The sequence below is a fragment of the Dipodomys merriami genome, unplaced genomic scaffold, assembly GCF_024711535.1.
Source record: "Dipodomys merriami isolate MVZ:Mamm:240054 unplaced genomic scaffold, mDipMer1.0.p SCAF_62, whole genome shotgun sequence".
NCBI lineage: Eukaryota > Metazoa > Chordata > Mammalia > Rodentia > Heteromyidae > Dipodomys > Dipodomys merriami.
The window spans coordinates 790,122-808,394 of NW_027206202.1; the positions used below are offsets into that span (position 1 = coordinate 790,122).

Consider the following 18,273-nt stretch of genomic DNA (forward strand, 5'->3'; position numbering starts at 1 on the left):
ACACACACACACAAGAAATCCAAGCTCAGCATCCTGATCTTCCAGGCCAACCATGCCTTGGCTCCTGCCCATCTACCTGCTCTGTTTTCCTGCACCAAATCTGGAGTCTTCACCCACCCAGCCCAGATAAATTCTCTTTTCTTTTTTTTTTCTTGACCTCTCAACTGACAGTCCTCTTTAGCTTTCAGTATCTGGTCTAGTTACCTCTTCAAGAATGGGCCAAAGAGAGTATCAGGAGGATTGAGGTTTGAGGCCAGGCCAGGCTGAAGAGTTAGTGAGACTCCCCGTTCCCATCTCAACAGATAAGCTGGGAGTGGTAGTACACATCTGTCAACAAGGTCAAAGGCTGGCAAGACTTTTTTTCAGCAAAAGAGGACAGGGGGCAGGCTCAAGTGGTAGAACACCAGCCTAGCAAGTATTAGATCCTGAGTTTAAACCCCAGTAATGAAAAAAGGAGAGAGGCAAGTCTTTTGCTATGATTCCGTACATGTTGTGGTATCTATCTCACCAACAAAGACTCTTCAGGAACAGGGGCTAATCTGGTCAAGCTCTGGAGACCCATTGCTCAGCACAGGACTGGGGACAGAAAGGGATGTTGAATAGGGGCACCTCTGCCTTTCTAGAACTGAACAGATTGGCAAGTCAGAAAATCATCTCCTGTGTCAGGGGTCTCCTGCCCAGATGACAATATCTATGAGTATCTTTGAGATCACAAATTGAAAAGTATTTTAGGGAAAGCATATGAGCTTTATTTGAGAGGTGCTTTACTGTAGGCTCCTTCAAAAGCTGACCTTGAGATGAGAAGGGGGAAAAAAATCTAGGAACAGAACAAAGGGCAGGAAGGGGAGCAAGCTAAGCACTTATTTCAAGGTTTCAGGGAGCTAAAGAGGAAGGCATGGGGATGGCCAACCAACAAACATCTGGTGAATGAATGAGTAGAGGCTGGAGATCACCAATATACCAACCCTTGAGAGACAGAGACAGTTACACCCAGGATGGACAGCATTCCCCCAGGAAGAGAGAAAAACTAAGATGAGTCAGGAAGCATAGGGTGGAGAAGATGACATTGGTAGGGAGGCAAAGGCAGAGAGCTTCTTGATGTCTGTGGTCCATCTACCCTCATCCTTGGCTGCTTTTAATGATCAACACGGGCCTGGGAATGATCCATTATTTCCAACACCAAAGGAGTTGTGGAGATCCTGGAGTTTAGACTCAGGGATCCTACACCCTCCCTTAAGGAACTTTCGGTCCAAGATGAAGGTTCTGAGCCTCATAAAGGTCCCTAGGGTTTTGAGGACTTAGATGGAGCCTGAACTTCTCCAGACTTGAGTCTCTGGCCCTATCCTTCTTTGTTATGACTTAACTGAAGTGTTAACTCCTCCAGGAAGCTTCCCTTGACTTCCAGTCTGGCAGCCCCCAGCCATTGCCCTGGCCACACCAAATGTTAACTTCTGCCTCAGGAGCGTCTCCTCCACCAGCTGCCCAGGGCTCTCCAGGACAAGGACTGCCAAGCCATGACTCATCTCTGTGGACCCAGTACCACCCAGCACAAGGCTGAGTCAGGAAAATCCTCAGGGAGTTACTAACCCAACACAGGAAGGAAAGTAAATGTCTGAATACACAGACTTCACCGGCTAAGAAAACAGAGAGAGAAAAGGGACCAAATTTACAAGTATTGGAGCCTCAGGAGCTAGGAAGATGTAAACTGTGATTAGTGCCCAGCTCCAAAATGTAGGCATAAATGGGCACTTCTGGAGGGGGCCCACCTCTGAGATTCAAAGGGAACGTAAAACCTCAGAACCAAATGAAGGTAGGGCAAGGGTTGCAGATGAAACCCTTGTTTCAAGGACACTGGGTGCTGCAGAGGGAAACACGGAGGCAGGAAGCCTGGTGGATGGAGCCCCAGCTTGTGCTCCTGTCTTGCAAACCTGACTCCCCTTTCAACCTGGGGCTCACCTGATAGTTGGAATCTACAAGTGCCCACCTGCCAGAGCTGACACTGCTGGGGTCCCCTGGGGGGTCTGAAGGCCCAGTTCTTCTGCACCAAGACACAACACCAGTGAGTTGTGGAATGTGTGTTTATGTTTGTAGAAAAAAAAGTGCACAAAACAGGAGCGGGCAGTAGGGACATCCTTGGCCAGGTCTCTGATGAGTTGTAATGAATTGCGGGCCCCTCTTTTATTGTGTATGTGGGAGGGCTCCCTCCAGGGTGGGAATCGTGTGGGACCTCCCTTCTGTGGAAGATCACTTTGGGGGGCGGGAGTGTGAGGGTCAGGATGGACGGGGCCTCTTCTGAACTTGACCTTGGAGAACGTGGAGTACCTGAGGGGAGCGTCTCCCCATTGGGTGGGCCGCACAAAGCACGGGGTGACTCGCAGCCCCGAGCTCCAAGACCATAGGCTGGCGCCTACGGGTCGGGCCGATCAGCCGAAGAGCTTGAGGAAGCAGGGCTGGCAGTAGGGCTTGCCGGCGCGCTCCTGGAAGGAGCCCTTGGTGAGCGCGCGCAGGCAGAAGGTGCAGGTGAAGTGGTCCGGGTGGAAGCGGCGGCCCAGGGCCGACACGCAGCGGCCGGTCACCGGGAGGCCGCACGTGGCGCACAGTGAACCGCGCCGCGCGTGGAAATGATTTTCGCACAGCGGACGACCCTCGTGCTCGAAAAAGCTGCCTCCGGAGAAAGGCGCGAAGCATTCCTGGGGAAAGGAGGCCGCGAAAGAACCGGTCAGCCGACCAAGCTCGGGCCAGAGATCACCCGGCCGCCCTCCTGCAGCGACGCACCCGAGCGAGGCCCCGCCCACTACACTCGCTCCGCCCACACACACACACCCCCGCTCCGAGTCTCCGCCCCCGTGACTCCTCCCTCCGAAGCCACGCCTCCCGAGAGTTCCCCCAGACCACGCCCCCACAAGCCACACTCCTAAAGCTCGCCTCCAGGCTCCTTTCAGCTCACGATGCTCGCTCCGCCCATGCCCCGCCCTCCGTGACTCCTCCCTCCAAGGCCCCGCCCCCGCTGTTTCCCTTTCAGGCTCCGCCCCCCTGTAACTCCTCCCTCCAGAACCACGCCCCCAGAACGCACCCTGCAGACGAAGCAGTCTGGGTGCCAGAGCGCGCTGAGCGCTGAGATATAGTTATCCAGAATGGGGCCTTGGCAGCCCTGGCAGCGCGGGGCAAAGAGCTGCAGGAAGTCCCGGCGACAGTAGGGGCGGCCCTCACGCTCGTGGAAACCTAGGAACAGGTACCGAGGGGGCTGAAAACAAATAGCGCGCAGGCAAGACTGGGGAGCTACAAGGATGGAGGCTGCAGGAAGGCCATGAGTTGAAAGGAGCAAGCAATGGGGTCGGGGACCTGGGCAAAGCAGGAGGGGATGGGATGGGCACCCATGAATGGGAGAAGAGCAGAGCCAGAAGGGAACAGGGGAAACGCTCATCCAGAAGCGGAAGGTGGCAGGCGGGAATGTATACAGAGTGCACCTGTGGTTTTTATCGGGTGTGGTGGACTCACCCTCATCTCCAAAGGGCTCCCCGCAGCTGACGCAGCAGAAATGCTCTGGATGCCAGTGGGTGCCCAGGGCGGTAACCATCTTCTGCGGAAAATAAAAGTGGACAGTCATTGTGGCCCTCTTATCCCTTCTTCCCTCCTGCCTCTACCTGGAGCCTGGGCCACAGGGCTGAGGTATATGTCTGTAAGGCAGAAGATCTAACAAGGAATTTGGGATTGAAAGAGAGCTGAGGGCCTTGGGTGTTGCTAAGGTGAGTAGGTGGGACCACTGTGGATGATGCCCATCACACAGGTGATCTGAGAGAGTCAGAAGCAGAATCCACAAGGCTTGGCTGGACTTACATGTCGGATGGGTTGGTTGCAGAAACCACATCGTGGGGAGAAGCGCTCAAAGTAGCACTCAGGGCAGAAGGGGCCTCCATCCTTCTCGAAGAAACTGCTGCCTCCCAGGGTCATGGAACAGCCACCACAAACAAAGTGCTCAGGGTGCCAGGCACGGCCCAACGCTGTCACTACCTTCAAGTTGGGGGGAGGTCTGGGTCAGAGCGGCCCTAAGACTATATACAACACTTTCCCAAAACATTTGTGTGTGTGTGTGTGTGTGTGATGCCAGTATTGGACTTCGCAGCTTTGCTTGGCTTTTTCACTCAAGGCTGGTGCTCTGCCACTTGAGCCACACCTCCACATCCAGCATTTTGCTTGTTAACTGGTGAAAAAAATCATGTGGACTTTTCTGCCTGAGCTGACTTCAAACCTTGATCCTCAGATCTGAGCCTCCTGAGTAGCTAGGATAATAGGTGTGAGCCACCAGCACCCAGCCTTGTCTCAAATCTTATCTCTGAGAAATAGGAATGAAAAAATGTAATGTTCCAGATTGCTCAACCTGTGTGTGATAGAGATTTTTTTGAAGGTTATGGAGATTTAACTCAGGTCTTTCAACTTTGTTCCTTACTGTTGACTTATCCATGAAGATCAGTACATAGGAACACAGTACTTTTTGGGGAGGTGAGGGGTGGCATGGAAAAGTTTTAATTTCTCTTAAAGTCAGAAGGGAAAAAAATGAACAAGAAGAAGATGGCTTAATATCTAGTATTAGTACATTTAATTTCATACCAACACATATATAATTTATTGGGGGGGGGCTGGGAAGGTGGCTCAGTGGTAGAGTGCTTGCATGAGGCCCTGGGTTCAATTCCTCAACGCTGGAAGTGGCACTGTGGCTCAAGTGGTAGAGCGCTAGCCTTGAGCTGAAGAGCTGAGGGACAGCACCAAGGCCTAGAGTTCAAGCCCAGGACTGGCAAAATATTTTTTTTTCTGTCACTTTTCTGCCCAGGCTGGCTTTGAACCATGATCCTCAGATCTCAGCCTCTTGAGTAGCTAGGATTACAGGCATGAGCCACCAGCACCCGGCTATAATTTCTTTTAATAAAGGGACCCATGAAGAAAAAAACTACCTAGAGCTGATGGAAATCATGATACCACCATGCTTTGCCGAGACTGGCAATTCTGGAATGGGGCTCAAGCACTTTATCTAACAGAAGTTTCTAGCTCAACCATTGGGCACAGCTGTTATCAATCACATCTGCTCAGACCATAAGCCAAGGACCAAAGCTCCCAGACCAGCCTCTCAATGGGGAAAAATCTTTGTGATACCCAGGAGAAGCAGCCAACAGGTTTTGTTTTTGAAGACTAAATAAATGAGAACTTGAAATGCTCTCATGGTAAGGCAAATACTGTGTGCCACAAAGTAGGGCCACAACAAGGTTGGAATCTGCACCCTACTACTTACTTGCTCTGGTGTCTCAGAGCATTATTTTCCTTATAAATAAAACATAAATGGTGGGCTGGAGGTGTAGATCATGGAAAAGCCTATGCTTAGCGTATCCAAGGTTCTGTGTTTGATTCCCGGTGTGCACACGCACAAAATTAATTTAAAAAGTATTAGGCAGGTGCCCGTGGCTCAAGCCTATAATCCGAGCTACTCAGGAGGCTGATATCTGAGGATCCCAGTTCAAAGCCAGCCCAGGCAGGAAAGTCTGTGAGACACTTATTTCCAAAGTAACCACCAAAAAGCCAGAAGTAGAGCTATAGTTCAAGTGGTATAGCACTAGCCTGGAGCATAAAAAGGTCAGAGTCCAGGTCCTGACCTCAAGCACCAAGACTGACACACGCTAAAAAAAATGATAAAAATACAATTATCATGTCCACTTTGCAGAGTTATTCATTGAAAGAGGATATCGCCAAGCCTGGTTGTTGGTGAAGATGGTAAGCAAGTAAGCTCCACTTACTTGCCCAGCAATAGGTTTATTGCAAGAGCCACAGAGGCCCTTGGCCTGAGTAGGAACACCACGGCGGCTAAGGTCAGATTGCAGCAACCCCAGCATGGTATCTAGGCTGCCCTTGCCAGTCTGCTCTGGTGGAGATGGCGACCGCTCATTTGTGGAGTTTACCACTGGTGGCTGGCTTGGCCCAGAGGCTGGAAGCTACAGCAGAGAGGACATAAGATTGAATCAACAAGTCAAAAGATGTAGAAGGGATCTAAAATAGGTTGGGGAGCCATGAGCTGACACCTTGCCCACACCCTGCCTGACTCACGTGATTCTGGACACGGAAGTCTGAGAGTGAGGCCATCAGTCTATCCAGCTCCATTGTGGCCGAGGTAGCCGAAGGCTTTGGGAGGACAGGAGCTGGACTGGGAGGACTTAGGAAGAAAACAGCTTGTATCGTCTCAGAGCATCTCAGCTCAACAATCCCTCTAGTAACATCCAAGGACCCATCATCTCTCTCCAGCCCTGCCAGCCAAGCCAAACTCACTGGCTGCTCTTGTCTTCAGATTGGTCCTCCTTCTGGCCCCCTGCTGTCACCTTGCTAGATGGGAACTGAGACATTATTTCATCTAGAGAGACAAGAGAAGAGCACTGGACATGGGGCCATGTTCGATTCATCCTCTCAGTTAAAAGTTTTGTGTCATTTTCACTTCTCTTCTGGGAAGTCTCTTCCCATCCCAGCTTCTCCCCTCTCCCCTGCCACCCTATTCGGGCCTGTCATTTTAGTAACCCTGGTACCTGTAATGTTGAACTGGGTGGCATTCAGTTCCTGAAGCAAACGATCTAGCTCACAGAGCCCAGTGCCCAAGACACCACTGGAAGAGGAGAATGGAGGAGCCGCAGGGGCTGCAGGCTTTGGAGACCGAGGCTTGCATACCGTACTGAGAAACAGGATGAAAGCCTGGACTCAGACTGAGGACTCCAAGCCTTCTCACCTGAGCCTCGATCAGCTTCAACCATCCCAAGCCCCTCACCTGTATAGATGGTCCTTGTCCCCAGAGGTTCCCGAAGATTCCCCAGACCCTGTCTACGGAGAGAAGACACATGTGTCTAGAATGACACACCTGTACTGTGACACCACCCAGGTTCAGATTCCCCTAGCCCAAGCCAACCCTGGCCTTCACAGCTGCCCCAGGCCTTAGTATCTGATCTCACCTGTGGCTGGTGGCCATAGGGTGGGGGAGGTGTGAGTGGTTCTGAGGGGCGCTCTTTTGGAGCCCCTGACCTTGGCATGTGTGAGGTGGTGGTCTCCAGGTCAGAGAGCAGAGCATCTGCAAGGAGAGGCCCTCAGAGTGAGATTTAGGGGATCAATGTTAGGGCAGAGATAGGGCCTGAAGAGATTAGAGGGTCATGGTTTCCAGTGCAAAGGGCAGAAGCTAAGATCGTAAGAGACATCAAGAAGCTTAAAGAAACACAGGGCCGAATTAAGCCCAGAGAGGTGGGATGATAGGGAGAAAATATTTATGACCAGACATCCCCACGGGCTCATTCTGGAAGTCAGTCAAGTCCAAACCCAGGCACCTGACTTTTTTTTTTTAATTCACTCCATCTTTCCCGATATACAATCGAAATGGGCTCTTTATTGAAGCCAATGTTATATCCACTTCAAATTGCTCAATTGGCTGTGTGCCTGGCACCCAGCTTCCTGATTGGATGCTGTCTCTGCCACACTCACTAATTCCTCCCTCTCTCTAAACAGGCTCTGGCCAGGCCTGGCCCACTTCCCAGACCCACTCAGTCCCACCCTGTATTCCTCCCGGGTGAGTCTGCCAGCCCTTGGCCTTCTGATTAGCTTCTTTCCCCCAGGGTCCCAGCTCCAGGTACCCTTGCTGACGAGCGCCCCCTGCTGCAGGGCGCCGGAACCTCTTCTGTCCAAGTCCAAGTTCAGCCTAGGCCCTCCTTCTCCCCTTCCCTCCCCACCCCAGGGCCTTGAACCCTTTCTCTCCCAGAACCTCTTGTCTCTGAGAGCATCTTGGTGGAGCCCGTTACCTCTCTCTGGCATCTTGGCACTCCTTATTATAGTCTCTTTCCTGCCCCCCAGGACTTGGCTTCCACTCTACCTGGAACTTTTAACTCTTTCATTCCCCACCCCTGGGCCCTCAAGCTTGTCGTTCCCGCCCCCCCCCCCCCCGCCCCAGCCCCAAAACTTGATGCCATAAACTCTCTCCACTTTGGGCTAGTAGCCCAATTGCCAGATCTATGGCCCCTTTAACCCTTCCCTTCCCAAAGCCTCGGAACCCAAGCGCCCAGGGGGGTGGGGGTGGGGGGACATCTGCCAAAGCCAAGGCTGGAGGAGCGATGGAGGAGACGAAGGGAAGGAACGGCCAGCCCAGGAAAGGCAGGAAAGGAGAGGCAGGAAGGGGGGACGTGGATTCGGGAGAGGAGGCAGAGACAGAAGCAGGGGCGGGCGAGCGAAGTCCGGGATGGGGAGGAGGCGTGGGGGAAGTGGTGAGGGTCTGGGGGGACCCGCGGCCCGGGCCCCACTCACCCAGGTCCTCCATGGCGGGGCGCGGGCGGGCTGCGCGCGGGGCGAGCAGGGCGGGGGCCGTGTCCGGCGGGGCGGGGGCGGGGGACGTCCGGGAGCTGGGAGCCGGGGCCGTGACCATGTATGGAAGCGGGGACCCGCTGGGATGGGATGGGGTGGGGTGGGGGTGGGGGATGAACGAAGGAACCCGGGGGTGGGGGCGTGGAAGAAAGAGAGTACCAGGGCCCACCCCAAACCTAGCTCGCTTGCTGCTGGCTTGCCCAGTGGCGGCCACACCCCGGCCTGCGCTGCAAGGAGCCCCAAGAGGCCAGAGCCAGAGTCTGTTATGGCTTTCCCAGGCCCAGCTCCAGAGCCCCTCCCTGCCTGTGAGCGCCCCTCCGCCCCCCCATACCAAAACAAAAAACAAAAAAACTCCTCCAATCTTAGACAGAGCCCTGTCCCACCCAGGCCATTCTTGAGAGAGACAGTGTCCCTGATTTTTTTTTTAATGTTGGGGACAGGAGAGACTGTTCCAAGGAATTGTCATGTCCCAGATTCAAAGCCTGTGGGCTGGAGACCCTGGCAGACAACCAGAGAGAAATCCCCAGAGGGAGTACATAGTAGACACAAAGGCATCTCTCCCAGACAGACTGGACAGACATGGTGAACCTACCCACCCACTCTAAGATCTGGACATTCACACAACTAGAACAAGGACAGCAAAGCCCAGGCCCAAGCCCCAGGCAGACAGCAGTCCCAGGCAGCCAAACCCCAGCCAGCCCAGGAAACAAAGCCTTTCCCCACCACTGAGACAGCCCAAGAGAGTTCCATAATAGTTTTATTCAACATACTGAGCGGAGAGAAGAAAGCCAGACAGGGATCCAGCCATAGTAACAAACCACTCTGAGAAATCAGGGTGAAAACATGACATTCTGAGATGGGCAGAGACAGACATATACTCACTCTGGTAGACAGATTTAAGCCCTTGGCTGTGGGACCCCAACAGGAATGTCCGTAATGTGGGCAGCTTTTTAAATTTATTTTGTGCCAGTCTTAGGGCTCAGACTCAGGGCCTACGCACTGTCCCTGAGTTTTTGTCCTAAAGGCTAGCACTCTACCACTTGAGCCACAGCTCCACTTCTGGCTTTTTGGTGATCAATTGGAGATAAAGAGTTTCACAGGCTTTCCTGCCTGGGCTGGCTTCAAAACATGATCCTCAGACCTCAGTCTCCTGAGTAGCTAGAATTACAGATGTGAGCCGCCACTGTCACCTGGCAAGCTTTTTTTTTTTTTTTTTTTTTTTTTTAATTACTGAAGCCCAGGATATCCCCCAGTCCATCAGAAGTTTTTAAGACAGTGGCAGCAAGTGCCAACTTTTGTTCCCCAACATAGACCCTGGCAAGTTGCAGGACTCTTCCTCAAAGTCAGGCTGCTACCTGAGCGATCAAGGAGGCCAGGTGAGGTAGACCTGCTTTGGAGATCAAAGCTATGTGAGCCCTTCCTTTACCTGAAGGCTGGCAAGGGCTATGGCTCTCTCTGGATTTGACTAAGACAGGCCCTTTGAACCTCCAAGGAATGTATCAAGTGCTCCCTCAGACCGACAGCATTAAGAAACATAGCCCCAGAGGGGTACAGGACAGAAGAGCAAGGCGTCAGCTACATATCCCTAACACTCAGTAGTCCTCTCATTCCTGACCAAGGCTGTGTCCTGCTGAGTGACTGTGGGTAGGAAGGAGACTTCCCCCCAGGACCCAAGGGAGAAGCCTGGGACCTCCACACACACACACACCCCAGGGCTCCAGGAACCAATAGACAAGTACTTATTAAACTCACATGCCAAGGCTGCCCTGTATGGATAAATCCCTGCCTGGCTGGGGAGAGGTGAGAGGACTCCCACAGGGAAGAAGTCAGAAACATCACACACCAGGGACAGCCAACTCCAAGGGTTTTAATTTCAATTCCATAGAGCTGGGTTAGGCCAAGTACCTGGAGCCCTGGGCTGTTCTTCTCCACTGCCCCCTGCCCAGACCCTGGAGGCCTTGACATTGTAGTATTAAAGTCTTCAGACTATCACCCTGGGATCCAGTTCTGTCTCTTTTCATTCCTTGAAGGTGACATCCGTGCAGCTTCTGAATGGGTTTCATAACCAGCCTGTTCTAGGGCCCTCTTCAGAGGAACACTGACAATCAAGGGTGGGACCCTTGCCCCCTGACTCGGTCCCCATCACCACGGCCAAGAAAGCCTCCGTTAGGGGCCCAGCCTCTTCACCCACTGCCTCCACCAGCCCCACAAGGGCCAGGGCCCGCTTCCTCGGACACTGCCCTGGCCCCAGGGTCCAGCGCACACAGTGGACTGCCAGTCGGGGCCGGCCCAGGCGGAACACTTCACCCACTGACTCTGGGTCACTCTGGGGACCTAGATGGATGCGGCCAACAGCCTCTTCCAGCTCCTCCTCCAGCCCAGGCAGCAAGAAACGGCCAGCGGCCTCCAGGGCCTCCTCAGCCTCTGAGCCCAAGAGGGGCTGGCCTGGTGGGGGCACGGGCCCCAAGGCAGCCCCACAGCCCCGACATCCATGCAAATGATGCAGGACGGGCCAGGCTGCACCGGGAGACAGGCCTCGCAGTGGCACCAGGTCCATCTGGGCTTCGGCAAAACTGCCAGATAGCAGGGCCCGGAAGAAAGGGGAGGCGGTGGCCGAGGCAGCGCGCTGAGCAGGGAGCCGGAGGCCGGAGTCCAGGAGGAAATGCAGGTCAGGACCCGGGTTGGGAGCTGGGCCCAACAGAGGCTTATAGTGGCAAGGGGAGGGTGAGTCCTGGTCCACGGCGACTGTAGGGGAAGAGACTGGGCTCATCACGGGAGACACCAGGCCTTGTAGGCAGGAAAGGGAGTCTGCAGCAAAGAAGAGGAAAAGCGGGTGTGGGGCTGGCCGAGTGAGGGCCATAAGTAGGAGACGGAGGCCACCCTGGTCCAGAAGGAGCCGGCGCCACAGAGCAGGTTTCCTACAAGGGAAAGGAGTCTGTCAGCAGAAGCCAAGAGACAGCGGTGGAGTATCAACCCTGCCCGCCTGGCCTCCCCTCCACAAGGCCACCCTCACCCCCCTCACCGACAGATGAAGGGCAGGGTCAGTGCGCAGGCGACACGGTCCTCAGGGCTCCCAGACAGCAACAGGTGGGTAAGAGCGCCAACCCCAAAGGGCGACTCGGCCTGTACAGTCAGGTTCTGCAGCAGCATCTCACCTGTGCGATGGGTCAGAGCAGGTCAGCTTGGGAGCTGGGATGGGTAGCACAGGCTATTTGACTTTTACAAAGAAGGGGGGGTGGGGATTAAACCTCAGGGCAAGAAACAAAGGCCCAGAAAGTAGGGGTGACTGCCAGGCCTGGAAAGATGGGGCTAGGATTCTAGGAACCAGAGATCAAGAGCTGGAGTTAGGAAGGTCAGGTGCACCTCCGGGGACCTCCCACTCCATCCTACAGTACTGTAGGCAGGAGACAAGAACACAGGGCAGAAATGGCCAACATGGTTTAAGGCCTGGAAGGGCAGGGTGTCTGGGTTAAGGTACCCAGAATGGAAGCCAGGACAAGGTAGAACAAGAGTACAGTGGGTTAAAAAAACATGCAGACAGCTAGATGCTGGTGGCTCACACTCAGAATCCTAGCTATTCAGGAGGCTGAGATCTGAGGATCATGGTTCAAAGCCAGCTTAGACAGAAAGTCTGTGAGACTTTTATCTCCACCAAAAAGCCAGAAGTGGAGCTGTGGCTCCAATGAGCACTAGCACAAAATTTGAGGACACACACACACACACACACACACACACACACACACACACACACACACACTCAAAGCCAGCTTAGACAGCAAAGTCTGTGAGACTTTTATCTCCACCAAAAAGCCAGAAGTGGAGCTGTGGCTCCAATGAGCACTAGCACAAAATTTGAGGACACACACACACACACACACACACACACACACACACACACACACACACACACACACAGAGGCAGACAGGCAGAACTCTAGATTTGGACAAAGGATACAGAACAATTCTCTCTGCATGCTGAGTTAGTGAGCAGAAAAGAGTTCCTGACCCAACACCCGGTAACTTGAATTCCTTAGTGTTCTGGAGGGCAAGGTGAACAGGAAGTCAGGCCAGGTGTACAGGATATCAAGAATCTAGACCCATAGAAGGCACAGGAAAAAGATGCCCATTCTTGCATAGCCAGAGAGACAGGAGCATGTACCTAGTTCTCGGTGCTGGCTTCTGCGCACAGTCCTGGAACGGGGCGAAGGCCAGTCATCTGGTGCCACACCCAGCACCAGCCAGGCACGCAGCAGGGCCGCACCATAGCTGCGCACAAAGGCCTCAAGGCAGGCAGGGTTGCAGGTGAGGCGGGCCAGGATGCGCAATGCACGTGGGCTCGGCGGGCCTGGTGCACCTGTCACATAGGCCAGCAGGCCACATAACGCCGGCCCGGTCACTAGTGCTCCACTCGGGTCTGGAGCCTGGGAGAAGCGTGACAGCAGCAACAGCGCTGGCCCCTCTCGGCCCCAAGGCTCTTCGGCGGCAGCCACAGGGCTGCGGCCCGGTGTGCGCAATGTGCGTGGTGTACGCAGTGTGCGGGGCGTGCAGGTTGAGTTTGAGGCTGGGCTAGGGGTGGCACTGGTCTGCTCCCGGGCCTCCGGCAGCGTACAATGCTCTGGAGACCAGTCTGGAGAGATGTCACCAGACCCCGAAGTGTAGCCTTCAGAAATCAGCCAGGACCTGCAGCGGATACAAACAGAGGATAGATATAGGGCAGATAGGGAAAAACCTAAGTGGGGGACAGAGAAACGGAAGGTGTTTGATTTTTCTTTTTTTGGCAATACTGGGATTTGAACTTAGAGCCTCACACTTGCTTAAGCAGGTGCTCTCCTGCTGAGTCATGCCTCCAGCCCTTTGAGAGTTGAAGTGGGGTTTTTGGTTGTTGCTGTTTGTGCCAGTCCTAGGGCTTGAATTCAGAGCCTGAGGCTGTCTCTGAGCCTTTTTTTGTTTTTTGCTCAACTGCTCAAGCCACAATTCTACCTCCAGCTTTTTGCTGGTTAATTGGAGATAAGAGTCTCAGAGATTTTCCTGCTCAGGCTGGCAATCCTCAGATCAGATCTCAGCCTCCTGAGTAACTAGGATTACAGGTGTGACCCACCAGCACCTGGCTTGAGAGTTTAAACAGGACGCTGATCAAAGCCCTCACTGTGACTGGAAGAGCACCACATAAGCAAAAAGAAAAAAAAAGCCGGAAGTGGCACTGTGGCTCAAGTGGTAGAGTGCTAGCCTTGAGCTGAAGAGCTGAGGGACAGCGCCCAGGCCCAGAGTTCAGGCCCCATAACCAGAACCCCCCCTCCAAAAAAAAAAAAAGAAAAAAGAAAAAAAAAGATTCTCCTGAACTTGTCTAGAGCCCAGAGGTCAAGGTTGAGGGGGCAGAGGCAATGTCAACAGACAGACCAAGCTGATCACCGGTGGCTCACACCTGTAATCCTAGCTACTCAGGAGGCTGAGATCTGAGGATTGTGGTTCAAAGCCAGCCCAGGCAGAAAAGCCCATGAGACTCTTATCTCCAATAAACCACCAGAAAACCGGAAGTGGTGCTGTGGCTCAAGTGATGGAGTACTCGCCTTGAGCTGAAGAGCTCAAGAGTTCAAGCCCCACAACCAACCAAAAATAGGCAGACCAGAGGGAGGGTAAGTTATGCCTAAGGGGGACTAGAAAGTGGAAAAATAAGAAATCAGGACTCAGAGTTAATTAGTCTCGGTAAGTCATAACACAGGGGGTGGGTAGGGAAGAGCATCAGAGCAGATAGACTCCCCAAAGTTCACGCCTACCCTCCCAGACTCTAAGGCAAGGACATACCTGAGGCTGAGGAAGCTTCCTGCCTCCGCCCGCTCAGGCGTCCGTTCCTCAGGAAAGTCCCAGGAAGCTGCTTCTCTCCCTTCTTCTTCCTCATCTCCACCCTCACCACACAGCTGTCCAGCCAAAAGAGGTACAAGTCCCAGAGCCTGCAGCCTGCCTAGGGCCCCAGTGTCGTAAAGGAAGCCCACAAGGGCGGCCACAACGCGTGGATGCCAGGCGCTGGCACGAGGGTCCCGCAGCAGACCCATCAGCAGCTCTAAACCTCCAGCATCCCGCAGCCGGGCCCGGTTGATGGCCTCCCGACACAGGAGACATACAGCTCGCACCAAAGGCTGCTGGGAAGCTGGGTTGGCCCCAGTAGGGCTCCGGCGCCGTCGGAGTTCACCAAGTAACACCTCCACCCCACCGGCATTGCCCAAAGCAGGCCGTACTAGGCCCTGGGCACACAGGTTGGCGAGGATCAAGATGGCTGCCTCACGTATTGCCCGTTTGGGGTGAGAAGCCAGGTTGACAAGGGGACCCAGTCCTCCACCCAGGCTGAGCTGCTCGGCACAGGCCCGTGAACAACCTCGGCTGAGTTCCAAGAGGGCGCGGACCAGGCCCCAGGTCAGGGCAGGATCCGGAGCAGCAGCCAGGAGTTCAGCCAGTGGGCGGATGGCTCCTTGCTGTGCCAGGGCCAGGCGGTGCTGGGGGGAGTCTGCCAGGTTGCGGAGGGCTCGCACCACACTCTGCAGGCACTGTGAGTCCTGGCAGGCTGTCAGACTCTCAACGAGTAAAGGAACAGCACCTGGAGAGGAAAGGGAAGGACAGAGAGTAAGCAAGGGCATACGGAAGCCCTCCTCCCATCTCAAGCCCATGCTCATGGCCTTCTTACCTGCAGAGTGGATGTCCCCACAGCTCTCGGGTTCTATGGCTAAGTTCCCCAGTGCACGAGCAGTTCGATTCTGGATGCTGTCTGTCTTCACGCACTGAAGAATAGTCACTGCAAGAGGAGTTTAGTCTCTTAAGGGTTCTAAACCCCACCCCCCCCTTATAAATCACTTCAAGAATGTACCTAGAGGGGCAGGAATGGCTTTCAGAAAATGCTAACCTATGAGCAGGGTCTAGCTGCTCAGCAGGTGGGTGATTGCTAGAAGGATGATAGGCAAGGATGTTAAAGGAATTGGAGGCAGTCTTTGCAAAAACTTTGCAAAAGGGAATGCCTCCTCTGACCTTAGGAAGGGCCTCAAATGCCTGACCAAGGGGTAAAGAGTTAAATGTGAAAGCACATAGGGTTTTTGTTTGCATTTGTTTTTGTTTTTGCCGGTCTTGGGGTTTGAACTCTGGGCCTGGGAACTGTCCCATTTGCTCAAGATAAGCGCTCTACCACTTGAGCCACAGCACTACTTACAGTTTTGGGGGTTTTTTTGAGTAGTTTATTGGAAATAAGAGTTTCATGGAGTTTCCTGCCCAGGTTGGCTTCAAACCTTGACCCTCAGATCTCAGCCTCCTGAGTAGCTAGGATTACAGGCATGAGCCACCAGTGCCTGGCTCACACGGGGCTTTAAAAAGGGAATAAGGCCAGGGCCAGGTGCAGGTGGCTCACACCTGTAATTCTAGCTACTCGGGAGGCTGAGATCTGATGATCTCACTTTGAAGCCAACCTAGGCAGAAAAGCCCATGGGACTCTTATCTCCAATTAAAAAAAATTTTTTTTTAAGTCAGAAGCAGAGGTATGGCTCAAATGTAGAGCATCAGTCTTGAGCAAAAAAGCCAAGTGAGAGCCTGAGGCCCAGAGTTCAAGCCCCATTATACACACATACACACACACACACACACACACACAAAGAATGAGGTTGGTTAAACACAAGTAAAACCATAATTTAAAGCCAGGTCCCAATAGTTCATACCTATAATCCTAGCTACTCAGGAGGCTGAGATCCAAGGACCATGGTTCAACCTGGGCAGGAAAGTCTCTTATCTCTACTTAACTACCAAAAAGCCAGATGTAGAGCTATGGCTCAAGTGATAGAGTGCTAGTCTTGAGCAAAAGAAGCTCAGAGACAGCACCAAGGCCCTGAATTCAAGTCCCAGAGGGGTACAAAAAATTATTATTGACTTGGAAATGTGCCAAATATAGTTCAGATGTATTTTAATGTAAAGTGTTAAATATGTTCATATTTCATTTAAGGTTTTTTTTTCAAAATGCATAATTTCAGAGGGCAGGCAATGTACTGGGCACCAATTTTTGATAGGCAATTTTGTGTGCACTGGTCCTGGGGCTTGAAGTCTGGGCCTGGGCACTGTCCCTGAGCTTTTGTGCTCAAGGCTATCATTCTACCACTTGAGCCACAGCTGCACTTGCTTTTTGGTTGTTAGTTGGAGATCAGAGTCTCATGGACTTTCCTACCCTAGCTGGCTTGGAACAGTGATCCTCAGATCATACACTCCCGAGTAACTAGAATTGCAGGCGTGAGCCACCAATGCCCCGCTAAAAAAGCCTATCTTTTGTTGGAATTTGTCCTTACTGTGCAAGTTTTTCAGTAACTCAAAATTTCCAGCTCTCTGCTTAGAACTTGTGCATGCTCTATTTGTATTTTATTTTAGCCCCATTCCAATTTTGCAACGTTGCTAGTATTATCTCATTTCATAAGGGATTCTATCTTGGAGGGATATGGCCCACAGCATCATTATCTGAACTTTTTGAAACTACTACACTCCCTGGCCTGCAGCTCATCCAAGTGGGGTTTTGCACAGATCTATATAAAAAAATAGGCATTGAGTGTCTGCTTATGAACATTCATAATAGAGGATAAGGATCCGAAAGTTCATCAAACAGCCCTGTGAGCTCTACCTGCCCAGATGCAGGGAGGTGCCAATACCTAGATAATGGCTGTAATGATCTGGATGGGGAAGGCTTGGACAGCAGTGACGTCATGGGGAATGTGCAGCCCTGAGAGGTGGCTGCACGTTGCCGTCACCACGCTCGCTCGAGATCCCAGACGATGACAAAGAACTCCCAGACAGATCCAGACTGGGAGGGAGGGGCGGGCATGGAACCTTTCTAGGAATGGGGGCGGAGCACTTACCCAAAGGGAGAATGCCTCCGAGTCTGCGCACTTCAGCTCGGCACGCCCCTTCCGTGCAGCAGTTGGCTAGGATGCTGAGCGCCAAGTCCAGAGTCTTGCGCAGGCGCACTGGCGGCGAAGGCGTCGGCGAGGACATAGCGGAGTGGGCGGGGCCATCGGAAGGGGCGGGACCAGCAGCAACAGCGGCCTCCGTCGGCGAGGGGGCGGAGCCGGGTTCTGCCGGGGACGGGGCGTGGTCCGCGGCCGCCGCTCGCCGTAGCAGCGCGAGAAGTGGGCGGAGCCCGCCGCGCGCCCGGAAGTGCTCGATTCCCCCGGCTGACTTGATGTGGCGCGTGCGAAGAGCTAAGAGCGCGCGGCCCAGGGGCGTCTCGTTGGTAGTGGAGTCCTTGGCCCGACTCGGACCCTCCCCGGCGGCCGCTGTGAGCTGCGCGAGGCAGAACGAGAGCGAGTCGGTGAGGGTTGGTTTCGCCGCCGCCATCTTGGCTCGGGCCTCCGGCTCCGCCCCGCGCCCCGGCCGCTTCTCTGTGAGGATGCGGAACTGGAGCGGAGGGGAGTGGCCTGGCGGCTTCTAGCGGTTGCTTCTTCTTAAATAGCGCCGCCGCTGTTAGCCCTGGATCCCGGAACTTTGAATGGTCCTTATCTAGTCGTTGTGCAAGCCTAAGGTGGGATTATGTAGTCAGCATCCGGCCTAACACGCCTAAATTGTTAGGACGGGTGGGAAACTTCCCAGGGCCTCGACGTGGACTGACGCCTCCCAAGGCCCGACCAGGGCGTCGGCCTGCGGTGCTGCTTCGGATGACTTGCCTGTTCCGCCCCCCATCTAGCCCTTTCCTCTTCCAGTCAAGCGTGGCTATTCCCCCAAGGGATGATGGGGAGGTCCCCGAAGTCCAGGCCGACAGACAGACTCCCAGAAGCCTCGGCCTGAAAACTGGCAAGTTCCCTAACAGCAGCTGCTGATAAAGAACTCTCAGAATGACAGGGTTGAACCTACTGAAAACGGTCGCCGCTACTTTCTAGAACGGCAGGGGTCTGAGGA

At 53.7% G+C, this 18,273-nt stretch overlaps 2 protein-coding genes across 3 annotated transcripts; both read right to left on the reverse strand.

Moving 5' to 3' along the window:
• Nucleotides 1–2,064: 2,064 nt before the first annotated feature.
• Nucleotides 2,065–8,407, reverse strand: Tgfb1i1 (transforming growth factor beta 1 induced transcript 1). Of its 2 annotated transcripts, XM_070004065.1 has the most exons (11): nt 8,311–8,407; nt 6,978–7,093; nt 6,797–6,849; nt 6,561–6,703; nt 6,310–6,391; nt 6,091–6,196; nt 5,784–5,978; nt 3,838–4,011; nt 3,499–3,580; nt 3,074–3,222; nt 2,065–2,690 (listed from the first exon to the last, which is right to left on the reverse strand). In XM_070004065.1, exons 1-11 carry the CDS (start codon nt 8,321–8,323, stop codon nt 2,424–2,426), a joined length of 1,380 nt encoding a protein of 459 aa, XP_069860166.1. In that variant the 5' UTR covers nt 8,324–8,407; the 3' UTR covers nt 2,065–2,423. The 2 variants fall into 2 exon arrangements, with proteins under 2 accessions (XP_069860166.1, XP_069860167.1); XM_070004066.1 differs by lacking the exon at nt 6,978–7,093 and having other exon boundaries at nt 8,311–8,402.
• Nucleotides 8,408–10,214: 1,807 nt separating this feature from the next.
• LOC138814932 (armadillo repeat-containing protein 5-like) lies at nt 10,215–18,273 on the reverse strand. Its single transcript, XM_070004067.1, has 6 exons — nt 17,238–18,273; nt 15,044–15,151; nt 14,170–14,956; nt 12,527–13,047; nt 11,390–11,522; nt 10,215–11,285 (listed from the first exon to the last, which is right to left on the reverse strand). The coding sequence occupies exons 1-6, from the start codon at nt 17,713–17,715 to the stop codon at nt 10,427–10,429; spliced, it is 2,886 nt and encodes a 961-aa protein (XP_069860168.1). The 5' UTR covers nt 17,716–18,273; the 3' UTR covers nt 10,215–10,426.